This window comes from Stegostoma tigrinum, chromosome 14 (genome assembly GCF_030684315.1).
Source record: "Stegostoma tigrinum isolate sSteTig4 chromosome 14, sSteTig4.hap1, whole genome shotgun sequence".
Lineage (NCBI taxonomy): Eukaryota > Metazoa > Chordata > Chondrichthyes > Orectolobiformes > Stegostomatidae > Stegostoma > Stegostoma tigrinum.
Window position 1 is genome coordinate 60,089,870 of NC_081367.1, and position 22,926 is coordinate 60,112,795.

The following is a 22,926-nucleotide window of genomic DNA, read 5'->3' on the forward strand; positions in this document are numbered from 1 at the left end:
CCACCACTCTTTTCTTTTCATTTATGTTCCCTGAAAATTGCATAACTGTGGACATTAAATTCACATCCTTGGTCACCCTGGAGCCAGGTCTATGTGATTCCAATTACATCATCTCTATTAGGACACAATACAGCAGCAAATAACTTATCTCCTGGCTTCCCAAAGCCTGTCCACCATCTAGAAAGCACAAGTCAGGAATGTGATGGAATATTCCCCACCTGTCTGGATGGTTCAGCTCTAATAACAGTCAAGACTTCATCCCCCTTGATTGGCACCACATCCATAAAAGTTCATTTCTTCCATCACTAAAACTCAGTAAGTGAAGTGTATACTACCTACAACATGCACTGCAGAAATTCACTAAAGATCCTTAGACAGCACCTCACAGACCTTTGACCACTTCCATGTAGAAGTGCAAGGGCTACCGATACTTAAGGACACCACAACCTGGAAGTTTCCATCCAAGTCATTCACCATCCAGACTTGGAAATATATTGCCGGTTCGTCTGTGTCACTTGGTCAAAAGCCTGGAATTTCATCCCGAAGGGCAATGGCAGCCAATCTTCAGTATGTGTACTGCATTGGTTCAAGAAGGCAGCTCAACACCACCTTCTCAATGACCACTAGGGGTGGGCAATAAATTCTGGCCAGACAGTGATAACAATGTCCCATAAGTGAATAAGAAAGAAGGAGACTAAATGGCCTCGTTTTCAAAAATATTTTCAAACTCTGAAGCATTGAGGGTGAGTATGTTCATGTATCCTGATGTTTCAGAGAACAGCAAAGACAGATCTCCAGGAGTTAAATATAAGGTGACAGGCATATGGAAGGGAATTACAGTGGCAGTGAATACAGTGATTTTTTTTATGTGATGCTGTAATATTAAAGTCTGGTCCTGGTCCTGGAGGGCATTTGAGGTCCAAAGCTCAGCTCAGAGCTAAGTACTATATTCCATTGTGTTCAGACTGACACAGCCAACCATGAGGAGGACTAGCTGGCAAGTAAACCGTGAAGTATCCAGGGGAAGCCAGAATGAATGTTTTGCTTGATAAAAGTACCTTGAAGACCACTCACAACTGGTAGTGAATTAGAACAGCAATAGGTGGCTGAGCATAAACCTGGTTAAATGATGGATTTGGCTTGATAGGCTGAATGGCCTTACTTCCACTCCTATGCCTTATGCCCTTATGGCCTTATGGTTCCTTACTTACAGCTATGACCCTGTGACTTGGATGGTGGCTCACCTTTAATCATAGAATAATACAATGGAGAGTGTTACCATTCATCTTAGTGCAATCGAAGCGTAACAGCAAACTGAAGCTGAGGTAGTGGGTAAAGAGATATAAAGATTGGATGTCACTTATTCAAAGAAGTTGACTGTTCTTACTCCAACAAGGGCGGCACGGTGGCTCAGTGGTTAGCACTGTAGCCTCACAGTGCCAGCGACCCAGTTCGATTCCAGCCTCGGGTGACTGTCTGTGCAGAGTTTGCACATTCTCCACATGTCTGCATGGGTTTCCTCCAGGTGCTCTGGATTCCCCCCACATTCCAAAGATGTGCAGGCTAGATGGATCGGCTATGCTAAATTGCCCATATTGTTCAGGGGTGTGTCGGTTATAGGGGGATGGGTCTGGGTGGAATGCTCCAAAGGGCAGTGTGGGCTTGTTGGGCTGAAGGGCCTATTTCCACACTGTAGGGAATCTAGTATAATCTAAAACATGAATCCGTAACAAATTGGTGGGAAAAGAAAGAATACTGAATAGAGCACAGGGAACTGAATGCGAGCATTGGAGAAGAGATTTTCTTTTGCTGAAAATGAAGCAGCTACTTGAACTCTGCTGAAGAATGCAACAGAAAAATTGAGAGAAAAATAAATGGCCATAATACCAGCATAGCAACTTGTTAACTACCTGTGATTGGTTGAGGTGAGAAGGTAGACATGAATTTATCTGAGGTAGAAAGACAGAAGTGAAGATGAGGCCGACAGACAGAAGGAAGTGAGGGAAAAGGAGAACAGTCCACATATGTGAGAAGGAGAGAGGAAGACATAGCAAAAAAGTAAAGGTAAAGTTGCCATAGTCTTATCAAACCATAGGGCTGCTCTCTCAATAGAAAGAAATGACTTATGGGGTGACCATACTTAGGCAAGAGGGGTGGTTGCGGGGAGCTCAGAAGGTGAGCTCTTCAGCGTAACCTCAGCTCGTATAAGAAATCAAAACTAACCAGTTGTCAGCCCTTTGTATTGTGAGTTGGCTGTAGTGTCAACTGAGTAAACTGACCCCCACAAAGCCAGGGCAAAGCAGGAAGAAACAAAATTGCTGACATTGATTGACCATAAGAAGGCCAAAAGGGCAACACTGAATTAAGGACATAGAAATTGTAGACAATTGAGCTGTCATGCCTGCGCCAACATTCAAATCAATCATGGCTGATTGAACACTTCAATGCCTTTCAAGCAACCATTTCCCATAACCCTGTACCTCCAAAGTAATCTGTAATCAATCACTCTTAATTATAGTGAAATACTGAGCTTCCACAGCCTTCTGAGGCGGAACATTCCAAAGGCTCACAGACCTCTGAGTAAAAATCTCTCCTCATCTGAGACCAAAGTACTACCCTTTATATTTTAAAGCGAGTCTATCGATCCTACCCCTTTCAATAGTTTGTAAGCTTAATGAGATAGCATCTCATTTTTTCAAAAGCCTAGAGAATACAAGCCCAACTTGCTCAATATTTCTTTACAAGACAACACTACAATCACAGGACAAGTCTGGTGAATGAAGGGTCTAGGCTCGAAACGTCAGCCTTTGTGCTCCTAAGATGCTGCTTGGCCTGCTGTGTTCATCCAGCGCCACACTTTGTTATCTATGGTGAACATTGATTGCACTTTTCCTATGGCAATAATACTTTTCCTGAGATGGGGAGGTTAAAACCGTGCACAATACTGTAGGTACTGCCTAACTAAGCTCCTATAAAACTTCTTGCAATAAAGGCTACCATTCCATTAACCTGTCTAATATATTGCTGTACCTGTAAGTTAGTTTTCAGTGATTTATCAACAAAGACATCCAGGTCAGAGGCTAGGAGTGCAGCAGTCACCTCCTGAGTTCCAAAAAACTTGTTCACCATCCACAAGACACAAGTCAGGAGTTGGAATACTCTCCATTTGCCTTGACAAGTACAGCTCCAATAACACTCAAGAAGCTTGGCAACTTTTGAAACAAGGCAGCCTGCTCGATTGCTACCACATTCACAAAAATCCACTCCTTTCACCCTGAATTCTCTTTAGCTGAAATGTGCACTATCTACCAGGACACACGACAGAAATTCACCAAAAATCCTTAGAGAGCAAAGTCCAAGTTCGTCATCACTTTCATCCAGAAGGACAAGGGCAGCAGTTAGGTCAGAACACTAACATCTGCACGTTCCGCTCTAAGCCACTCACCATCCAGACTTGGAAATATATTAGTTCCTTCACTGTTGCTGGGCCAAAATCCTGGAATTTCCTCCCTACGAGTCTGTGGGTATACCGACAGTGCATGGGCTTCGTTTAATTTACTCATGGGACAGGTGTGTCACTGGCTGGCCAGCATTTATTACCATGCTTAGTTGCCTTGAGAAGTTGGTAGTGAGGTGGCTTGTTGAACTGCTGCAGTCCACATGCGTCAACTGACTGTATCTTCATTTTGTTCAAAGCCCTCGATGTAAACTGTCAGGTTCGGGAGATTTATCTACTTTCAACCTGATTAATTTCTCCAATACGTTCTTCTTACTTCTGATAATTTCCTCGAACTCCTCATTCTCCCCAGTGTAAACAAATGTGAATTTTACATATTTAATAACATTTACTGCAAATTCAGGTTCTTAGAGCTCCAAGTTAAATATATGCAGATGCCTGTGTGTATGGAGGTAATCATAAACTTTTAAACACTTCAATACCTTATAAATCTAAGTGTGAGAAAGTTACCTAGACTTCCAAACAAATTACCCAGTAGGTTTACAGAGATAACTTTCTGGACTGTCACTTTCATTTTTAGTCTGTGCTGGGAAGTGATTTAAGAGAGGAGCAAATATCAAGCTGTGAAATGCTGAGAAGGTTTTAGTGTTAGGGGGAGGGGAGCTTTTGAAGCTTGTGAAGTCCACGTTGATACCATTGCGCTGTAGTGCTCCCAAGCGAATGAAGCTTGTGAAGTCCACATTGATTTTTCACAAGCCCAGTTTAAAATTTCAACTCCATACAATCTTGCAACAAAATACTACATGTGAATCCCATTCCACACCAAATCAGTACAGAAACTGAACCAGTCCATTTCATGTCGACAATGGTGCTCCAGCGACATAAAATCATTATTAGTAGGCCTAGAGAATTCTAGTATCCAGTTCTTCCTTGCAACAATTAAATGTTTAATGTTTTTTCAAAGCAGGACAGAATGATTTAGGTCCAAACGATGGACAGCTTTTGGTCTTATGGGGTAGTGCCTGATTGGAGATACCATCCATCGAGCCTGCTATACCATTCAAAGAGATTCTGGTTAAAATGATGATCCTCAAGTCACTTTCCTGTGTTTTCCCACAGCCCTTGCATCCCTTGGTAAAGTCAAATCTGTCTTTCTCATTCTTGAATATACACAATGATAGAGCCTTCTGTGGCAAAGAAAACCACAGATTCACCATGCCTTGGGAAAGTTGTTCTCACCTCTGTCTTACTTGGGCAACAGCTTACTCTAATATTATGCTCTCGGTCCTAGACTCTTATAGAGCAATCTCTTTGTATCTACTCTGTCATGCCCCCTAAGAATCTTAACTGTTTCAATGAATACACACTCAAGCTATCTAAGCTCTCACCATGAGACAGTACTTTGATGCATTGGATCAGCCCAGTGAACCTTCTCTAGACGCTATAAAATTTCAGTATATCTTCTCTTAGATAAGAGGCCCACAATTGTTCACAATATTCCTGCTGTGGTATGATTAGTGTTATGTATAATTGTAGCATGTCCTCCTTATTTTTATGTTCAATATGGCTATGAAATTAAGAGTATTCCAGTTTCAAAATCCATGTGTTCTATAGCTTTCTGCAGTCTTTCCCCACTTAAATAACATTCGGTTTTTGGGTAGTTCTTGCCAAAGTGCATGAACTCACATTTTTCTAAAATGCACTCCATCCACCAAGCTTTTGCACTGTCATTTTGCCTGTCTAAAAACCTCAAGTAGCTACTCTGACTACTTGATTTCCAATTTATTTTGTGTCATTTTCAATCTTAGCTTAGTACATTCACTTCCATCATTCAAGTAACTAATATATATTGTAAGTAATCATGGCTCCATCAACAATCCCTGTTTCACTCCACTGGTTACAGATTGCCAACCTGAATATGGTCCCTTATCCCAACATTTGGTCATCTATTATTTAGCAAATCCTCTATCCATTCTTAAATACTACTTCCAACACCATACACTTTTATTCATTGGCCTGAAGTGTCGCACCTTATCAAACATCTTCTGACAGTTAAAATGATATGAATGTGAAGATAGAAAGTATTATAACCAAATTAGATCTTTAAAATTTACACATTGGAGTAATAGAGTTGATGTAAACGAGAGTATTAATGAAACTTTATAAGACACCTAGCAAATCAGCAGAATATTGTTGGAAGTGATTACATGGCCAGTGCAAGACTGTGTTTTGATCCAGTGAACTGTTTGATACAGCAAATGCCATGAATAAGTAATGAGTATTTGTTTTTATTGAAATCACCACAGCACTGTACAAGGAGAGCGTGACAGTGGGAGAAATGTAGATCAGTCCTACTGACATGACCAAGGACTTGATAGTGCAAGGAATTATTGAACAAAACTGGGATGTGTTTGCCAAACATAAGCATGGCTATGGCCAGATACAAAAGGAGATGTGTATACAGGGCCCAGATCTAAAACATGAAAAACAGTGTGGATTCCCCAAGCAGGCTGAAGGTGATGCAGAAAAGGTAATGCAAAGTATGGTAGCATAAGGGGTGTTAAGGCAAGTTACTTCTACATAAACATTCACTTGTTTGGCCAGTAAAGAAACTGGCTGGGAGTCAGCGATTTTATTGTAAGAGGTGCATGGTCAGTTGTAACCAATAGTCGATTCTGTGAGCGTGCTCACGTCAGTAGAGCAAGGGTACACAAACAGAATTGCTCGATGGACGCTGTCATTATAAGGGAAAAACGTAGAGGTTGAAAAGGGTTAAAAACACTGTATTGTTAGCATGTAACTTAATCTATTAGCGGACACCCCATGGATGTCAATTAGTGATAATATATGATCCCAAGGGACAATTTGTATCAAAACAAGAAGGGAATAACAGTAAAGAGAATACAGGGAATATCCAAGACAAGTGGCAGAAAAGACAAAAGTACAAGACCAGTTGGGGAATGACAAATCATCCTTTTTTTTGTTAAACGCCCTTCATCAGTGCAGAGAAGTGGTTATGGTATCTATATGGAAGTTGAGCAAGGATGAGAATTGAATAGCATAACCCTCAAGCTGACAAAGGCCTAAAGTGCTCAAGCAGGTCAGTTGGCAGTAGTGGCATATACAGTGACCTACCCAGATAAATTCCCTCAGGATCTACTATCTATTCAGATAGTATATACGTGTGGAACTGTCTGATGGAATACCTACACTTATGTAAGACTAGAGGCTTTGTGTCAGCAGATGGGATGGTACTACTATCTGCCTCATTGCTGAGGTACATCTTTGAAAAGGCAAAAGGGAAAGAATATGCAGTGATGAAGGTGAAAGCTTATTCCGTGTAATTACCAGAGGGGTATAGAAAAAGAATCAATTAGCCAAACGAGGGGCAATGGCAGGAGAAAAATGGCAGCCACAGATCAAGAAAATAGGAACACCGAAAAAAAAGTGCCATGAATTGATTTAACAGGACAACAAAGAATGGATAAAGAATTACATAAAAGAATTAGAAGGGAAGGAGTCAGAGGAATTGAAGGAACAAAACAACTTACAGCTAAAAGTGTAGTACTGTATGAAAGGAAGTTTGTACTACCAGAAAGAGAAAGGAATCAGATGATTTATTGGTATCATGATATATATACACATCAAGGGCTGGAAAACATCTTGGAGAGGTTGAAAGAGGTATGTTGGTGGCCATGAACAAAAGGAAATGTGAAACATGTGAAAAATTGTTTGATATGTTTCCAAATTAACCCTGACAAAAATGTCAAGAAGGGAGCCCTTGGAGACACAAGGCTAGTAGAGGGGGCCCTGGACAAATCTACAGATTGACTTTGTGGGTCCCCTACCTCCAACTACAGGAGGATATAAGTGATAGTAGATAGTAGAAAGTGGTGATAGTAGATACCTTCACCAAATGGGTAGAGGCATTTTCCACTCAAACTGATATCACTAAAATCACTGCAAAGGTCTGGTTGGCAAAGGTTTTTACTCATTCGGGGTTACAAAGAAATGTTGAATCAGATCAAGGGACACGTTTTACCACACAGGTGATACAGAATATCATGACACTGCTAGGGATAAAACAAAGGTTCCATACATCAAATAAACCTCAATCCAATGGGATAGTCCAAAGGATAAATCGAACTTTAAAGAATACGTTGACTAAAATCGTGCAGCAGCACCAGACCACTTGGCTGACGGTGTTTCCTTATGACTTGAAGATAATCAAAACTAATGTAGCTTCCCATACAGAATTTGCCCCTTATAGGCTGTTGATGGGTTGAGAGATGTGTGGCCTGGAGGCACTGCTGGGATTAGACCTATCTGAGCTAGAAGTAGACCGAATAATGAAAGCAACTAGTTGAGTGCGGAAGAAGCGAATTAAATGGCTGTAAGTAATATGGGAAGGACGAAAATAACAGCGTAAGCCCGATTTTGATTCCAAAACAAAGCCAATGCAGCTGCAGGTGGGGCAACCGGTAATGATACCTGTACATCAGAAACATTCTTCCTGGCCCCTAGATTTGCAGGGCCATATGAATTGATTATCAAAGCAAGTCAATCAGTATACAAGGTGCTAACAGCCCCGGAAAGGACTGGCTAGTATCACATTAACCAGTTAAAGCCATTTGGAGGGGGCAGGATAATTATCACCATTTAGACATGATGTTGGGAGAATATGATACCGTAGAGTTAGAAAACTTAGAGTGGGATTGGCTTTGGAAACCAAAACAGGGCATTGTGGGACCAGAAAAACCTGAGCAGAATGGAGATCCAGTAGGTACACCATTCTTTCTCAACCCCTTAGAGATCAGATGGGCTCGCCAATGGAAACAAAAAAAAGGAAAAGGAAATGGGGAACGTAGTGGAGGAAACATCTATTGCCCAACCGAAATGAATGAGAGGACGCGGTGGAAGGCTAGAGCCACCCTTGATCTACATTAATTGGTTGACGGGTAAGGAGATCAGCTTGACAAATACGATGAAAGCAATAAAATCAGATTGACTGCAACTTACAGCAGAAACTGCATTTGTTTTGTAGGAAAATAAATCATGAGAACGCGGAAGATCCCTATTGTTACTTTTCTTGAAACGAAGGTTCCTTCCACAGGGAGTATTTTCACTGACTTTTTTTGTATGAACGATAGGACATAACATCGGTCGATTGTGAACAACACATTACATGCTCGGACAAATGTCACGGTAATGGTGGCGTGTTAGGAAGAAATGTGGATTTTTGTGTCACAATGTCCTGCACAGTTCCAACCTTATTTTCCAATCTTTGCCCCAGTGGCCAAGAAAACCGAATTATCTGTTACATGTTCTGACAAAATTAATCTTTACAGAACTTACGTGGTTCAAGGAACAATTTCGTGAATGTCCGAAATTGCGTGTAATTATGAGTCCGGTAGACTGGATCATGGTGGAATGTACGTCTGGGGTTATCCCAAAGGCCAGAGAGGTTGAGGAAAATTTAGGTATGTGTCCAGAAACAGGATGAGCTTTCATGCTTTATGAGGACAACCCACTCACTACTATAGCTCAACCTACTACTATAATCACTAATGGAACTAACTCAGCGCCCCGAATCTAAGAGAGATACAAGGAGTAGGATTAGTTCTGAAAGCAACGGAAGAGGTAATTACTCTAGTACCAGGATACAGAAATGTACAGGTGCTTTTTAACTCGGCTGTCATAGAGGTGCCATCCTGGTGTGAAAGCACAATCCACCTGCGACAGAACGAACTCATTCATAATGAATTCACATCTCAAATAACAAGGAGGAAGAGGGAATTGATAGAGTTAACAGGAGCAGGCTTTGTATCAAGTACAGCGACTGTTAACATCCTTCTCATTGCAAATGGTCAGTTAAGTTCCCTCCAGGAAACAAAATGAGGGTAATAGTAGGTCAGGAATACTGGGATCAAGAAAAGACAGGTAGGATAAGTAACGGTGGCTCAGTGGTTAGCACTACTGCCTTCCAGCGCTATAGATCCGGGTTCGATTCCACTCTCAGGCGTTTACATGCGTGGAGTTTGCACCTTCTTCCTTGTCTGCGTCGGTTTCCTCCCACTGCCCAAAGACGTGCAAGCTAAGCGAATTCGCTATGCTAAATTGCTCATCGTGTGCAAATTAAGAGGATGGGTCTGGATGGAATGTATGAGGACTTGTTTCACACGGTAGGAATTCTATGATAGGGTAGCAAGCGGCGTAGGTAGCAGTGAGCACCATGAAAATGTATAGATCCGTTTCAGAACATTGTTAACGAGATTACAGACAGAATGGGGGCTTATGAAGCAACTCGCGACAAAAACACAGCATTTTGTTCAACATGTACTAGCTGGTCCCTGTCCCATGCTTTATTCTCCTATGTTTTTGCTGTGTGTCCTGAATAACTCCTAGAAACTCCTGCAACTGCTATTCCACTGCCATTCCTGCTAGGCTTCTCACGAGTAAATTCTGCCCAGCTCCTACCTCATGCCTCCTAAATTGCCTTTATTTAGCTCTGCCTCTCCCCTGCTGTCCAAAGTTGAAGCATTTAATCTATCAGGTGTGACGGCCCGGAAGCACAGCGTCCAGGTACTTCTATATCTCCTGGAAGTGCCGCAATGTTTGAAGCTCAGATTCCAGCCGAAGTTTCTCAAGCAAGCAACGCTTTCTGCAGATGTGGCCACCGCCGTTTGCAAAGGGATCAGCCAGCTCCCACATCATATAGCTACAACACATCACCTGCCAAGCCATTTCTACTTAGTTAATTACTTTGTGGAGTTAATTAAATTTATTGATACTTCTTAGCTGAGTTCTTTTTCAAATTTAGTGCAGATTTCCCATCAGCAAATCAGGTCACAGCCTCTCTATAATGCCACTCCAGCTTTTTCCTCCAAACGACAATGAGCCCAGAGGTCCCGTAGGTTTATGCTCATCCTGTTGCTGCTGCGGCTTGTGGCCTTCACAATGACTTCCTTTTTGTTGGTCAGAGGAAAGACGACATTTTTCCCTCTCCACTCTTATCTGCCTTCCGGAGGGACCAAGTCTCTATGACTCCCTTGTCCGCTCCACACTCACCTCCATTCCCACCACACCCGACACTGTTCCCTGCAACCGCGGGAAGTGCGACACCTGCCCCTGCACCTCCCCCCTCACCTCCATCCCAGGCCATAAGAAGACTTTCGACATCAAACAGATGTTCACCTGCGCATCTGCTAAAATGGTATACTGTATCCCCTGTTCCCGTTGTGGCCTCCTCTACATCAGAGAAACCAGCGGAGGTTTGGGGATCGCTTTGTAGGACACCTACGCTTGGTTCGCAATAAACAACTGCACCTCCCTGTCACGAGCCATTTCAACTCCCTCTCACATTACTCAGACGACATGTCCATCCTGGGCCTCCTGCAGTTCCACAACGATGCTTCCCTTACGTTGCAGGAACAGCAACTCGTATTCCGCTTGGGAACCCTGCAGCCCAATGGTATCAATAGGGACTTCACAAGTTTCAAAATCTGCCAAAACCAGCCCAGCTCGCCCCCGCCTCCCTAACCTGTCCTTACTCCCACCTAAGTGTGATGCTTAGAGAGCTGATGAAGGGCCTAGGCCCGAAACGTCAGCTTTTGTGCTCCTAAGATGCTGCTCGGCCTGCTGTGTTCATCCAGTTTCACACTTTGTTATCTCGAATTCTCCAGCATCTGCAGTTCCCATTATCTCTTACTCCCACCTATTCACTCCTCCAACCTCAAGCCTCACCCCTTACCTACTAACCTCATGTCGCCCCCTTGACCTGTCTGTCCTCCCTGGACAGACCTATATCCACCCTGCCTCCCCACCTACACTCTTTACTGGCTCCATCCCCGTCTCTTTGTGACCGGTCTGTCTCCTCTCCACCTATCTTTCCTTCTATCCAACTTCAGTCCGTCTTCCCTTCTCACCCTATTTTTTTTCAGAACCCCTTTCACCGCCCACATTTCTGAAGAGGCGTCTAGGCCCGAAACGTCAGCTTTTCTGCTCGTATGAAGCTGCTCCGCCTGCTACATTCGTCCTGCTGTACATCATGCTGTCGCGGATTCTACAGCATCAGCCGTTCTCAATAGCTCTAACACTAAATTGGCATTTGTGGTGTTCAGCCGTCCCTTGACCACACTTTCTCCCCACACCCCTATTTGGTAGTGGTGATTGCACCATCACTTGCTCCACAAACCCCTCTTCGGCACTGACGACTGAGCCAAACCTTGCTTGCAAAACCCAGTTTGCCAGTGGTGACTGCGTCATGCGTAACTTCGCCCCACCCTCCAATCAGCATCGTCGCAGCCCTCTGCTGAACGTTTGTCTTCATTTGAACTCCGAAGGTGTCTTGTTGAGGTGCTCCTTCTGCTGCAAATGGTCGCCTGGATTAAAAAAAAGTCTTCGCATGTGACCAGAAACATGAAAAACGAAGTAAATTGCTTAATATTTATTAGAACCAAAGCACAAATCCATCGAAAATGAGGGCAAATTGTCGAACAAACAAAAAGCATTTGTATGCACAATCTCCGGTCTGAAAGTTTTATGGGCAGAAACAGAAGAAGCTTAGAACTACAGCAAAGTCCCTTTGCCCATCACGGTTTTCTTTGTGTTATTCTCCGGTTTCAGTAAGATAATATAACATTTCGGAGCAAAAATGCAGACAAGCAAACCAAAGCTTGACGCCCAAATTGCAAACACCTCTACAGCCACCATGTATTTTCCTGGAGAGCTGACATAAACCGGAATAAAAGTGATCCAAACAGCACAGAAGATCAGCATACTGAAAGTTATATACTTTGCATCGTTGAAATTATCTGGAAGCTTCCGGGAAAGAAAAGCTAGCAGGAAGCAAACAGTGGACAGAAAACCAATATAGCTGGACACCAAATAAAAGGCTTTTAAAGAGCCCACATCACATTCCAAAATTATGATATCCCTGTAATAGGTCATGTTTTTCACTGGATATGGAGGTGATACAATGAGCCAGATCGTGCAAATTAACCCTTGAAGAAATGTGAGGCCGAATACTCCTAACCGTTGCTGCATCGGGCCAAACCATTTCATCAAATTGTTGTTGGGAAGAGTTGCTTTAAAAGCGATCACGACAAGAACGGTTTTCCCCAAAATACAGGAAATGCACAGAACAAACACAATTCCAAACGCAGTCCGCCGCAACATGCAGGACCATCCGGTCGGTTTCCCAATGAAGGTGAGTGAGCACAGGAAGCAAAGCGTTAGCGCAAAGAGAAGGAGAAAGCTCAGCTCCGAATTGTTCGCTCGAACGATAGGAGTTTTCCGATACCGGAAGAACACACCAGCTGTACCTAGTGCAAGACATACGCCCACGAAAGCAAGCGCCACTAAGACGAAGCCCAGAACCTCTTGGAATGAAAGAAATTCAATCTTTTTGGGAACACATCGATTTTTTTGCTGATTGGACAAATAATCCAACGGGCACTTCATACAATCGGTGGAATCTGAAAGATGAAGGCAACTTGTAAAAAAAAATACAAGATTGACGATGGTCACTAGTTGATATAGTACACGGTTCCAGGTTTGTGTATACCTGTGCTGTTGCTAATCTCACCGTCGGCGCATTCTGCGCAGTCGAAACAACATATTGGCTGACCTTTCCTGCTGACCTTTCTTGTTCCGACCGGACAAGGTTCTGAACAAATAACATGAGGAATCTAAAAGAAATTAAGGGATATTTGTATTATCGGTGTAATGGATTCATAGCGTAATGCACATAGAGATGTTAGTCCATTTTCACCGATAGAGGTTGACTATAAGGCCTGGAATCCTCTCTTCCACTGAGACCTTTGTAAGTTTTCCCGTCAAATGTTAAACCAAATAGTGTTTTTATTAAAGAGCAAAAAAGAACAAAGACAAATACAGCACAATAACAGGCCAATCGGCTCTCCAAGCCTGCGCCGACTCATTTTGTCCTTCCATACAGAAACTGTCTCTACTCACCGGATCCGTATCCCTCCCTTCCTACTCTTGCATTCTTGAATGCTTCCGATTTATCTCCTTCCACCACCTCCTCTGGCAGTGTGTTGCAGGCATTTACCACCCTTTGTGTGAAAAGCTTGCCTCGCACACCTCTTTTAAACTTCCTCCCCTGAACCTTGAACCTTTGTCCTCTAGTGAACCCCTCATCCTGGAAAAAAGCCTCATACTTTCCGCTCTATCTATGCCTTTCACAATCTTATAAACTTCTATCGGGTCACTCCGCAACGTCCTGTGTTCCAGTCAAAATTATCCCAGTCTATCCAACCTTTCCTCACAGCCAAAACCCCACATACCAGGCCAAATGCTGCTAAGCCCTTTCTGCTCTCTCTCCAAAGCATTCGCACCCCTCCGAGAGTTTGCTGACCAAAGCTGTACGCCATATCAAAGTTGGCCGAACTAAAGCTCCATAAAACTGCAGCACAACTTACACCTATTGCCCTTTCCAATGAAGGCAAGAATGTTGACTGTTCAATGCATTGCCTCCACCCCTTCAGGCAGTATTGTGCTGATCATGGCATTTCTCCAGGAATCATTCTTTTTTCCGAGGCCTTAGTCTTATCCAAAGCCGAAATTCTGCCACCTGAACCTGTTTGTCCCTAATTTTCTCTTTCCACATCCAGTCGTGTATGATGGTGGTTTGTTCTCAAGATTTTCTTTCCAAAGATATTCATCCCAGGAAAGCAAACTAGTAGCCCGAAACCACCAGACCCTGCCCGGACTTTAATTCCCGAGCATCATGGAAGTCAGACTTCAGCAACTCAGCCACCCATCCCACGTGATATCGAGAAATGGCTGAGCACAGTGGGTACAACACAAACTCCACACCGTCCGCTCCAATACGACGTTTGTGCAAAATTCGCTGAGCACGTCTTGCTCATCAAATATGACATTTTCAGTTTCTACGCGCTCACAAAGCATCCAGAGTTCATACTTAGTAGTCAGCAATGTGGCAATTTAAATAATGCTGTCAATCACTGCTCGCTGAACAAATCACGAAATTTCAAATTTTAGAATTAGCATTAGAGTTCATTGCCACTTGTTCGCAAATTCGGGGATACGGGAGTCCTTCTTACTATATAAAAGAAAAAGTAACGAGATTCAGTTAAAAGTTTATCAACATTGCAGCCCTCCAAGTGCTGAGTCATGCTGGGCTTGTACGCCTCACAAGGGTTCGGTTTCGTCTGTGATGAACTCATTCACCATGCCCTTGACGCAGCCGCAGATGCCAGGAGATCTTGGGCAGCCTGCTCTCAGCCCTACAGACGCTGAGCGACCTCTATCGGGACTGCGCTGGGCTCGATTCCACATCGCTGGCTCACTTTCCTCCGCGTTGGGCTCACTGTCTTGATCTTTCCCGCGCACTATCACCGTCCCCCGCGCTGGCTCGAAATCTCCACAGAAGGTAGGTATATTGCAGTTAGAAATTTTTAAAAAGCTGAGAAAGAAGAAATAAAGGAAAAGAGGATGATCGGCTCTGCTTCTCGGTCAGCATCTTGGGAAATGGAATAGTGTTTGGTTCAATTTGCTGTTGAAGAAGCGTCACACATAACCAAATCTCTGGATCCGCTCTGTGGATGACACCTTTGTGATTATCAAACGCGCTAAACTGGAGTAAACCCATCTACTTATAAACAACACCCTCATCGGTATATAATTCACCAGGGAAGAGGAGAATAACGACAGACCTCCATTCCTGGACGTAATGGTCGAACGCATGGACAACGGTGAACTCCAGCCTAGCGTACACTGGAAGGTCACCCATACAGATCAGGTACTCATCTGCATTAACAATCACCCCAATACTCACAAACGGAGACAGTTTCAGAGGGCCAACACGTTGCAGCACCAGGGAGCTACGCAAAGCCGGGGAAGAATACTTAGACAAGAGTCTTTAGAAGCAACTGTTGCTCGAAAAGCGCAGTCCGCCCATACCTACACAACAGACCACAGCAGGAAGACACAACACGTCCAGCGACAGTAGTTAACCTTCCATTCATTAGGGACATATCTGAGATGACCACCAGATTAGTCTACCTCCCAGGAATCATGGTAGCCCACAAACCGACAGCTACACCCCGACGAGTGTTAAGGATCCGAAGACCACAACCAACAAAACCAACGTCAGTTACAAAATGTCGTGCAGAGACTGCCAAAAAAATATTATATAAGGCAAATTAGAAGGAAACTAGCCATCAAGATTCATTAACACCAACTACCTACCAACAGAAATGGCTGACTATCACTCATTTCAATAAACGTGGACAAAGAGGGACACCAATTCGACTGGACAACGCAATTATCCTAGGACAAAACAAATAAAGACACGGTCGGGAATTCCTGAGGTCTGACATTCAAACCGGAAATCCGTTAGCATACATGTCGTGCTGGACCATATATACCAACCACTACGGAACAAAGCTGGAAGTGATGCCACTCACCCCATCAAACCGCGACACATAATTAGCAAGCGGGACAGAACCAGAGGCGCACTGATTATGTTAGCGAGGATTTTGACAAAACTTTGCGAACAAGCTAAACAGGTCAGCGAGCAAATCAACAATCGCACCAACAACCGAGTTACAATTCTTCTCAGAAACTTTCTCACCCATATGCACGAGGACCTGCATAGCATCTAAGCTTAAATTGGTGAGTAATTAAACACATGCCACGCAGTGCCATGTCCTGGTCATTAGCCACAAGAAACAATAGAAATACGCAATTACTCTCCACGACACGCACTGCTTTGGTTGACGATTCAGTGTTCTTATTTAATTCGCATTGAATCGATATCCCTCAGCTTCCGGCCAACAACACTGGAGATGGCCGACATTAGGTGATTGAGGTTTTTGTAGAAGAAGGTTCACCCACATTCCCTTAGCCAGTAATTATGCATATTGAAATTATGAAATTATGAATCATTTTCTTGTCAATTACTCACATAGACCATCTCAAAGACAACTGATCTTTTAATTAACCGATACTTTTGTGAATAAAAAGTGCAAGTCAATTGGTATATTTTATGATTGCCCTGAAATTACTAACATTGGGAAAAATAGCAACAAAATTGCTATGCATATTTTGTTATGAGTGCAGAGACAGGTTAATACTTTCAAGTGAGTAAATAAAACGTAATTCTGACGTACACTGTTTTAATAAATAGTATATTTGACATTCTGAATGTTTTTAATAAGTATGTAGGAGCCCGACGAGAAACTAGAGAGTGAAGTGACTATTTGATTAGTAAATTACCACCAATGATGCCTTTCCAGTGTGCGCATTAACCTCGAAGCTGTGGTCAATGAAATAGCATCCAGTTAAAAGACTGCTTTGGAAGTCGTAGGTGAGGAATTGGTTGCCGTGAACACAGATTGCATTCACTAAAATGTATCGCTAATTTGTGGAAAAGATTTCGTAAAATTTGAGGCAGGAAGAATCTTGACAATCTAAAGTCGAGACCCTCTTCTACACTCAATGTAGGTCCGGTTGTTTTCTCAAACTGATAACGGTATTTTCGTCTTTTAGTTCCCAATGCATTGCGCACAGAAATACTCAGTGAGAACGAGGATCAGATTCTCTAAGGTTTTGGAGTAGATTTGTAGCTCGGGTTGTGGGTGTTGTGGCTGGTTGGCTCGCCGAGGTGGTTCATTGCTGTTCCGCAGACGTTCCATTACACTGCTGGGCAACATCATCAGTGCAGCCTCCGATGAAGCGCCCTTGTGTTTTCCCGCCTGGTTTTTAAACTCTGGTGTCTGTTGAGCTGGATTACCTCACTTCCGGTTTTCCTTGCAGTGGGGAGGATATGGGGTCTAGTTCTATGCACAGGGTAATGAAACGTCTGCGGAACAACAATGAACCAGCTCGGCGAACCAACCAACTACAACGAGGATCAGATTCTTTGGCCTTGAGGGATTACGGGAAGTGAAAGGAGGAAAAGTGCCTTAAAAACAACTCAGTTGTGTGTAAGAACGCGAAATAGTTACCATTGCTGTAAGAAAGGATAACAAAAAACTTCCTTACCAGTAAAGTGCACGATATAATGGTTAGTAAAAACACTTGCTCTTTTTTTCTTTTTTTTTCGCGTTTAAATATGACTATTTTAAACTATGTTTCTCAGTGCCATGGTAAAGGAAATACCTGCTTTCCAGTGGAGCTCCACACGATATCTCCGATATTCAGGATAAGTTCTTGTCCTTCCGGCGCTGAGCCTTCATAATATCCAATTTTTGCAATTTCAAGTGAACCTTCCAAATTCATTTGTAAATTTATTAAGTCATACGCTGGAACTGGATCACCATTTTCGTCAAAATACACGATTTCCCCAGTGTTAGCAGTGAAATTTATCGCGTGTAGATAATGCAGCAACTGCAGGAGAACAATCCAAGACATGTACATCTTTGGCTGTGATTTGGATACGTGCATTAGAATTCATGTAAACAAATTAACACAAATAGTTTAGAAACGAATATTAGCACAAATTAGCATCCAGAGAGGAACAAATAAGTTTGGATATCAATCTTCCATTTTTGAAAGTTTCTGATCTTCTGTCTTGGATTCAAATGTCAATATTAGCCGGAATGACTCTGATTGAGAATACGTGGAGTCGAGCCACACGACACAGATTTGATTGACAGTGCGGAGTCGCCCCCGGTGACTGATGAATTGGCGGAGTGACTTTTAAAAAAAAAATTAAACATTCCACTGAGATCTAAGGCCCTGTAAGACTGTAAAAAGAAGTTCGCCAAGCCTATCCCATATTAGAAAACCAACACATTGAGCATTTAGCACGTTGTTCTTAGTGGGAAGTGCTTGGCTACAATTTAGCTGCTCTGGTTTTTACCTCACAACGGATTGATTACCTTGCCTGAGGTTGATTAATTCTTGATCTCGCAAGGAATTAAGGGCTACGGGGAGAGTGTGGGTAAGTGGAGTTGAAATGCCCATCAGCCATGATTAAATGGCGGAGAGGACTCGATGGGCCGAATGGCTATACTTCCACTCCTATGGTTTAACAGTGAAGCAAGTGTTTCACTGTTTATAGGACGCTGCTAAGGGATTTCGGTCTTGGATGTCCTTACAATATGGTATTTAGGTTTAATAGCCACCCTTCTACGTGAGAACAAGTTCCGGTTTCTGATATTCAGTTTTTATTTTGATCTGTTCTTGGCGTATTGGTATGTTTGTTTTTTTCTCATTCTCTGATTCGTTCAAATGGGATTGATTCTTTAAAGGAAGCCGTGTAAACGGCCGCAAGTGGAAATGGAACAATATGCTATTCAAAACCTGATGGTCTCAATGCACTCTACCTGAAACAAAATGAAATAAGTTCCTACCTGCCAGGGTTCAAAGCTTGAAATGTGAGCGCAAGTGTTATTCATAAAGGGGCCATTGCCTTCTTCACAGGCCAGCATATCGTCAAGTGCATGAGCGACAGCATAGACTGCTTTGTACACACGATAGGAACTTCCGTCCATCATCGCCGGAAGGTAGCCATTCTCTAACCCATCCAAATGTTCATTCCCTGTGCATGGCTGGACTTGAAATGCAGATTTTCTAGTTTTTGTTGTGTCCGTCGTCAAAGAGCACGAGAATAGAGTTTCCCAAAATATCTTCACAAAAGTGCTGTCAGGAAACTTAGAAGGATGAATTTTTAGAAGATAATCTCTGAGGCCGGCTATTTCTGTCCAAGGAGTTGTTAGACCAATGGCCCCAATGAGAAACCTTGCTCTATCTTCAGGTGGCAATATATCTTCTGTAAGCCACCCTTCACTTCCAATCCACTGTATTCCCGTTACATTTTGGCGCACTATCTCCCGAATTAGCACTCGCATATCTCCACTATGCACAAATCCAATCACAACCTTTGTGGTCGCTTCTTTCATCACCTGCACTACTTTGCTGATTTTCTCTGCTGGATCAGTTCTGTAAAATGATTCGGAGTACGCGATGCAAACCCCAACTTTTTGGGCTTCTTCGATAAAAGTTCTCATCGCAAAATTCCCGTAATCTGTATTGCTTCTAATCGTCCCAATCCAGTTCCAATCAAACGTTTTCACGAGTTCAGCGAGAAGTTTGGACTGGTCTTTGTCGCTTGGTATCGTTCTAAAGAAAGTCGGATATTCTTGCTTATCGCTCAGACAAGGGCAAGTAGAAAAATGACTGACCTGCAGAAAAGCGTTAATATACGCAAAGATGTTTTCATCGTTTTTGGAATAATTATTAAAAATTATTCTTAATAATAAGAATAAATGCATTTTGTTTAGTTATGAATTTTATTAAGTGCAATATTGGATATAAGCACCTATGACGGGAAATAATCGAAGAAAATAAATCATTTGCAGAATTAAAGAAAAGACAAATTACAAGCCGAAATCTACAATGGTTAGCACATGTGGATGCGGGAGAACTATTTTGTATGAGCGTGAAAGAACTTGGGTTTTTTTCCCAATAGTTCGGTGTCGCTACGCGTTCCGTCAGTGTACTTATGAGCGAAAGGACTATGTGGGGGATAGTGTCGATCTGGTAATATCATTCGATGAGTATTCCATATCGCAAACTTGTGGGGATTTGTGTTGAAATCACAGTATGGTACATTGCAAAATTTGCGCTCAATGCAGTCTAGAATAACCGATAAAAACGCTACCACGATAATTTTTTTTGCAGCAGGGTGACTCAACGGTTAACACTGCTGCCCGTGTTTCGATTTTAGCGTCGGGTGTCTATCTGTGTGTAGTGTACTCTATCTGCCAGTGTCTGCCTCGGTTTACCCTGGGTGCTGCTGTTCTTCCCACAGTAACCGAGGAGGTCTGGCCGTGCGAAGTTGCCCAGCGTCCTGTGATGTGCGGGCTTGGTGGCAGGCATGATAAATGCTGGGAGAGGGCGTAATGTTCTTCGGAGGCTCGGCACCCACTCCATGTGCCAAATGTCCTCTACCTGCACTGTCGCGATTCTATGATTCTAACGGCGTTGTAAAAATGTAGCCAATTATTTGAAACTTTACCATCGGAATTCCGAACGCTCCGACTGTCCTTGCGGCTGCCATAGAGGACGTGGATATATCGCAGCCAATAATGGCTGCGACATTGGAGGACCCTTTACATTCAGGATACTCAATTAATTCTTGCTCTCCATTCACCAAAGCCAAGGCTGCTTTCGACGCTATTGCGGTGACCGAGCAGTCATCGTAGATCTCATATCCCAGAGTGATACTCGGAAGCAGAGTTTTGCTCAGATTTATTTCTTCAATAGCAAATATCATTGTCTGTATCAGGCGAAAAGTTGCGATATCAAACCTGCGAGTTAGGTGTGAAAGGAAATAACATTCGTGTTTTAATTACCATCCAGTTTTGCGGATCACATTTACCCAGATGTTCCAGCCTCGCCGAGGCTCCCACCTCACTGGAGACCCGAATTGGAAACGCAAGTTCGACCCACCAATTTACGCTGGAACTTGTGGCTTGCCAGAAGTGCCTTTTTGGGACCCATGATCAGGATCCTCAGGGATCGTATCAATGAGCAAAGTTGGGTCGATTGTCCGCCGCATGCCCCACTATGTACCCTGATTCTTCCGAGGAAGGGTCACCGGATCGCAAACGTTTGCTCTCATTTTGCTGCACAGATGCTGTCAGACCTGTTGAACTTTTCCAGAAACTTGTGCTTTTTATTTATCCCGATTCTGGTCGGGTTCAAAAGTGTTTAAATGCCTGGACGTCAGCGAGACTATCAAGTCAGCATGGCATTCTCAACCTCGCTTAGTGATAGTCGGAACTGTCGGTGCTGGAGTCTGAAATAGCAAAGTGTGGAGCTGGATGAGCACAGCAGGCCAAGCAGCATCAGAGGAGCAGGAAAGCTGACGTTTCGAGTCGGGACGGGTCCCGGCGTTCTGGGTATGGGTGGGATGATCTTCACGAAGGCCTAATGACCTCTTCCGAACGTAGGAATTCTATGATTCTACGACTGTGTGACCTACCTTTCACAGTACATGTCAGATGGACTAACGACAAATGGAGAAACATCATGAATTACGTCAAAATTTAAAGAAAATATCCCACCCAGGATAATATCACCATCTTCAGCCAAATTCGGCAAGTCATTTTTCGCTCGAGGCTTGCAAACAATTCCATATGATTCCCGCATAGGCGCAACAACCAGCAACTGGAACATCAGAAACAAAGCCATGCTTTCTTCCGCGGAACCTCTTACTAGATTAAACTTAATAAGAAAGGACGCGGTGTTATATAGCATTAATTATAACTCGATGAGTTCCCATTGCACCCCAGAGCAACGAATCACCTGTGACCTGATAAAATAGATTAAATCTCCGAAACACTGCACAGTCAACTTGTTTGCGGGGCACCTTCATTGATGCATCCAATATTAGCTATTTCTGTAGGCAGAGATCATGGAAAGTAACAACCAGAGAACTTTAAAACCCCAAGTGAGCTAAGATTTTCCAATCAGACAACAAAAATGTAAAAATGCTTAATCCTACTACTAATAATTGCAAAGGCTACAACAAGTGTAGGACATTCATCCCGTCGAGTCTGATCATGACAGATTGATAATTCTGAACTCCATTATTCTTCCTTTTTCGCCCGAACACTTGATTCCCTGTTAAAAATATGTCTGTCTCATATTCTCGAACATACTTCACACCCTGAAGAACCCCAGTGCTGAAGAATTCCTTACGTGCATTACCCTCCGAGTGAGGAAATTTAGTGAGCTAGAGAGGCCTACAGAAAAAAAATGGTCCTTCAGCCCATTACATCAATGCTGGTCAAAACCAAAAACCTAAATATCTTAATCCCATTAACCAGCACTTGCCTGTATCTTGCCAATGTAAGCGCATGTCCAAGAACATTTTAAGTGTTCTGAGGGTTTCTGCCTCTACCACACACAGAGTGAGCTCTACATTTCCACAGCCATCTGTTTAAAAACGTTTCTCTTCACTTCTACTCTGAACCTTCTGTCCCTTACCATAAATCTATGCCCATAGTCATTGATTCCTCCTTCAACGGAAAAGCATATTTCTGCCTACTCTATATACCTTCTCGTCATCTTTCATAGCACAAGCACGTCACCTCTCAGTCCCCACTGTTCCAAAGAGAGCAATCCTAGTCTGTACATGCTGTATTCGGCTCTCCCACTCCATTCCTCTTTCTTAAATGGGTGACCACATGCAGTACACTGAGATTAAGCCTTCGGCTCCTATTTTTTGCAGAAGGGTAAATAATTTTTCTGCATTTACCCTGCCAAGTTCCCTAAGAATTTTGTACGCTTTCACATACCTCTTATAGAAGAGTTCAGTCTCGGCAACAGCAACAGCAACGCGCGCGGCGCGGTATCATGACAATGGATGAACGGTCCTATCGTGAACGGGTGGTGGCAACTTCGGAGAGAGTTTGTGTTTCCGGAGGGTTCAGCATTGATGAGGCGGTCCTAGCACTGGCTCGTGGCTT

The 22,926-nt window shown here is 43.1% G+C and overlaps 1 protein-coding gene across 1 annotated transcript; it reads right to left on the reverse strand.

The window, feature by feature from the left end:
* Positions 1-9,106: 9,106 nt before the first annotated feature.
* On the reverse strand, positions 9,107-20,738 carry LOC125457773 (extracellular calcium-sensing receptor-like). The gene is made up of 7 exons (XM_048542366.2): positions 20,469-20,738; positions 18,802-19,632; positions 17,606-17,833; positions 13,023-13,146; positions 12,030-12,933; positions 11,682-11,838; positions 9,107-9,190 (listed from the first exon to the last, which is right to left on the reverse strand). Exons 1-7 carry the CDS (start codon positions 20,724-20,726, stop codon positions 9,107-9,109), a joined length of 2,586 nt encoding a protein of 861 aa, XP_048398323.2. The 5' UTR covers positions 20,727-20,738.
* Between the last annotated feature and the right edge of the window lie 2,188 nt (positions 20,739-22,926).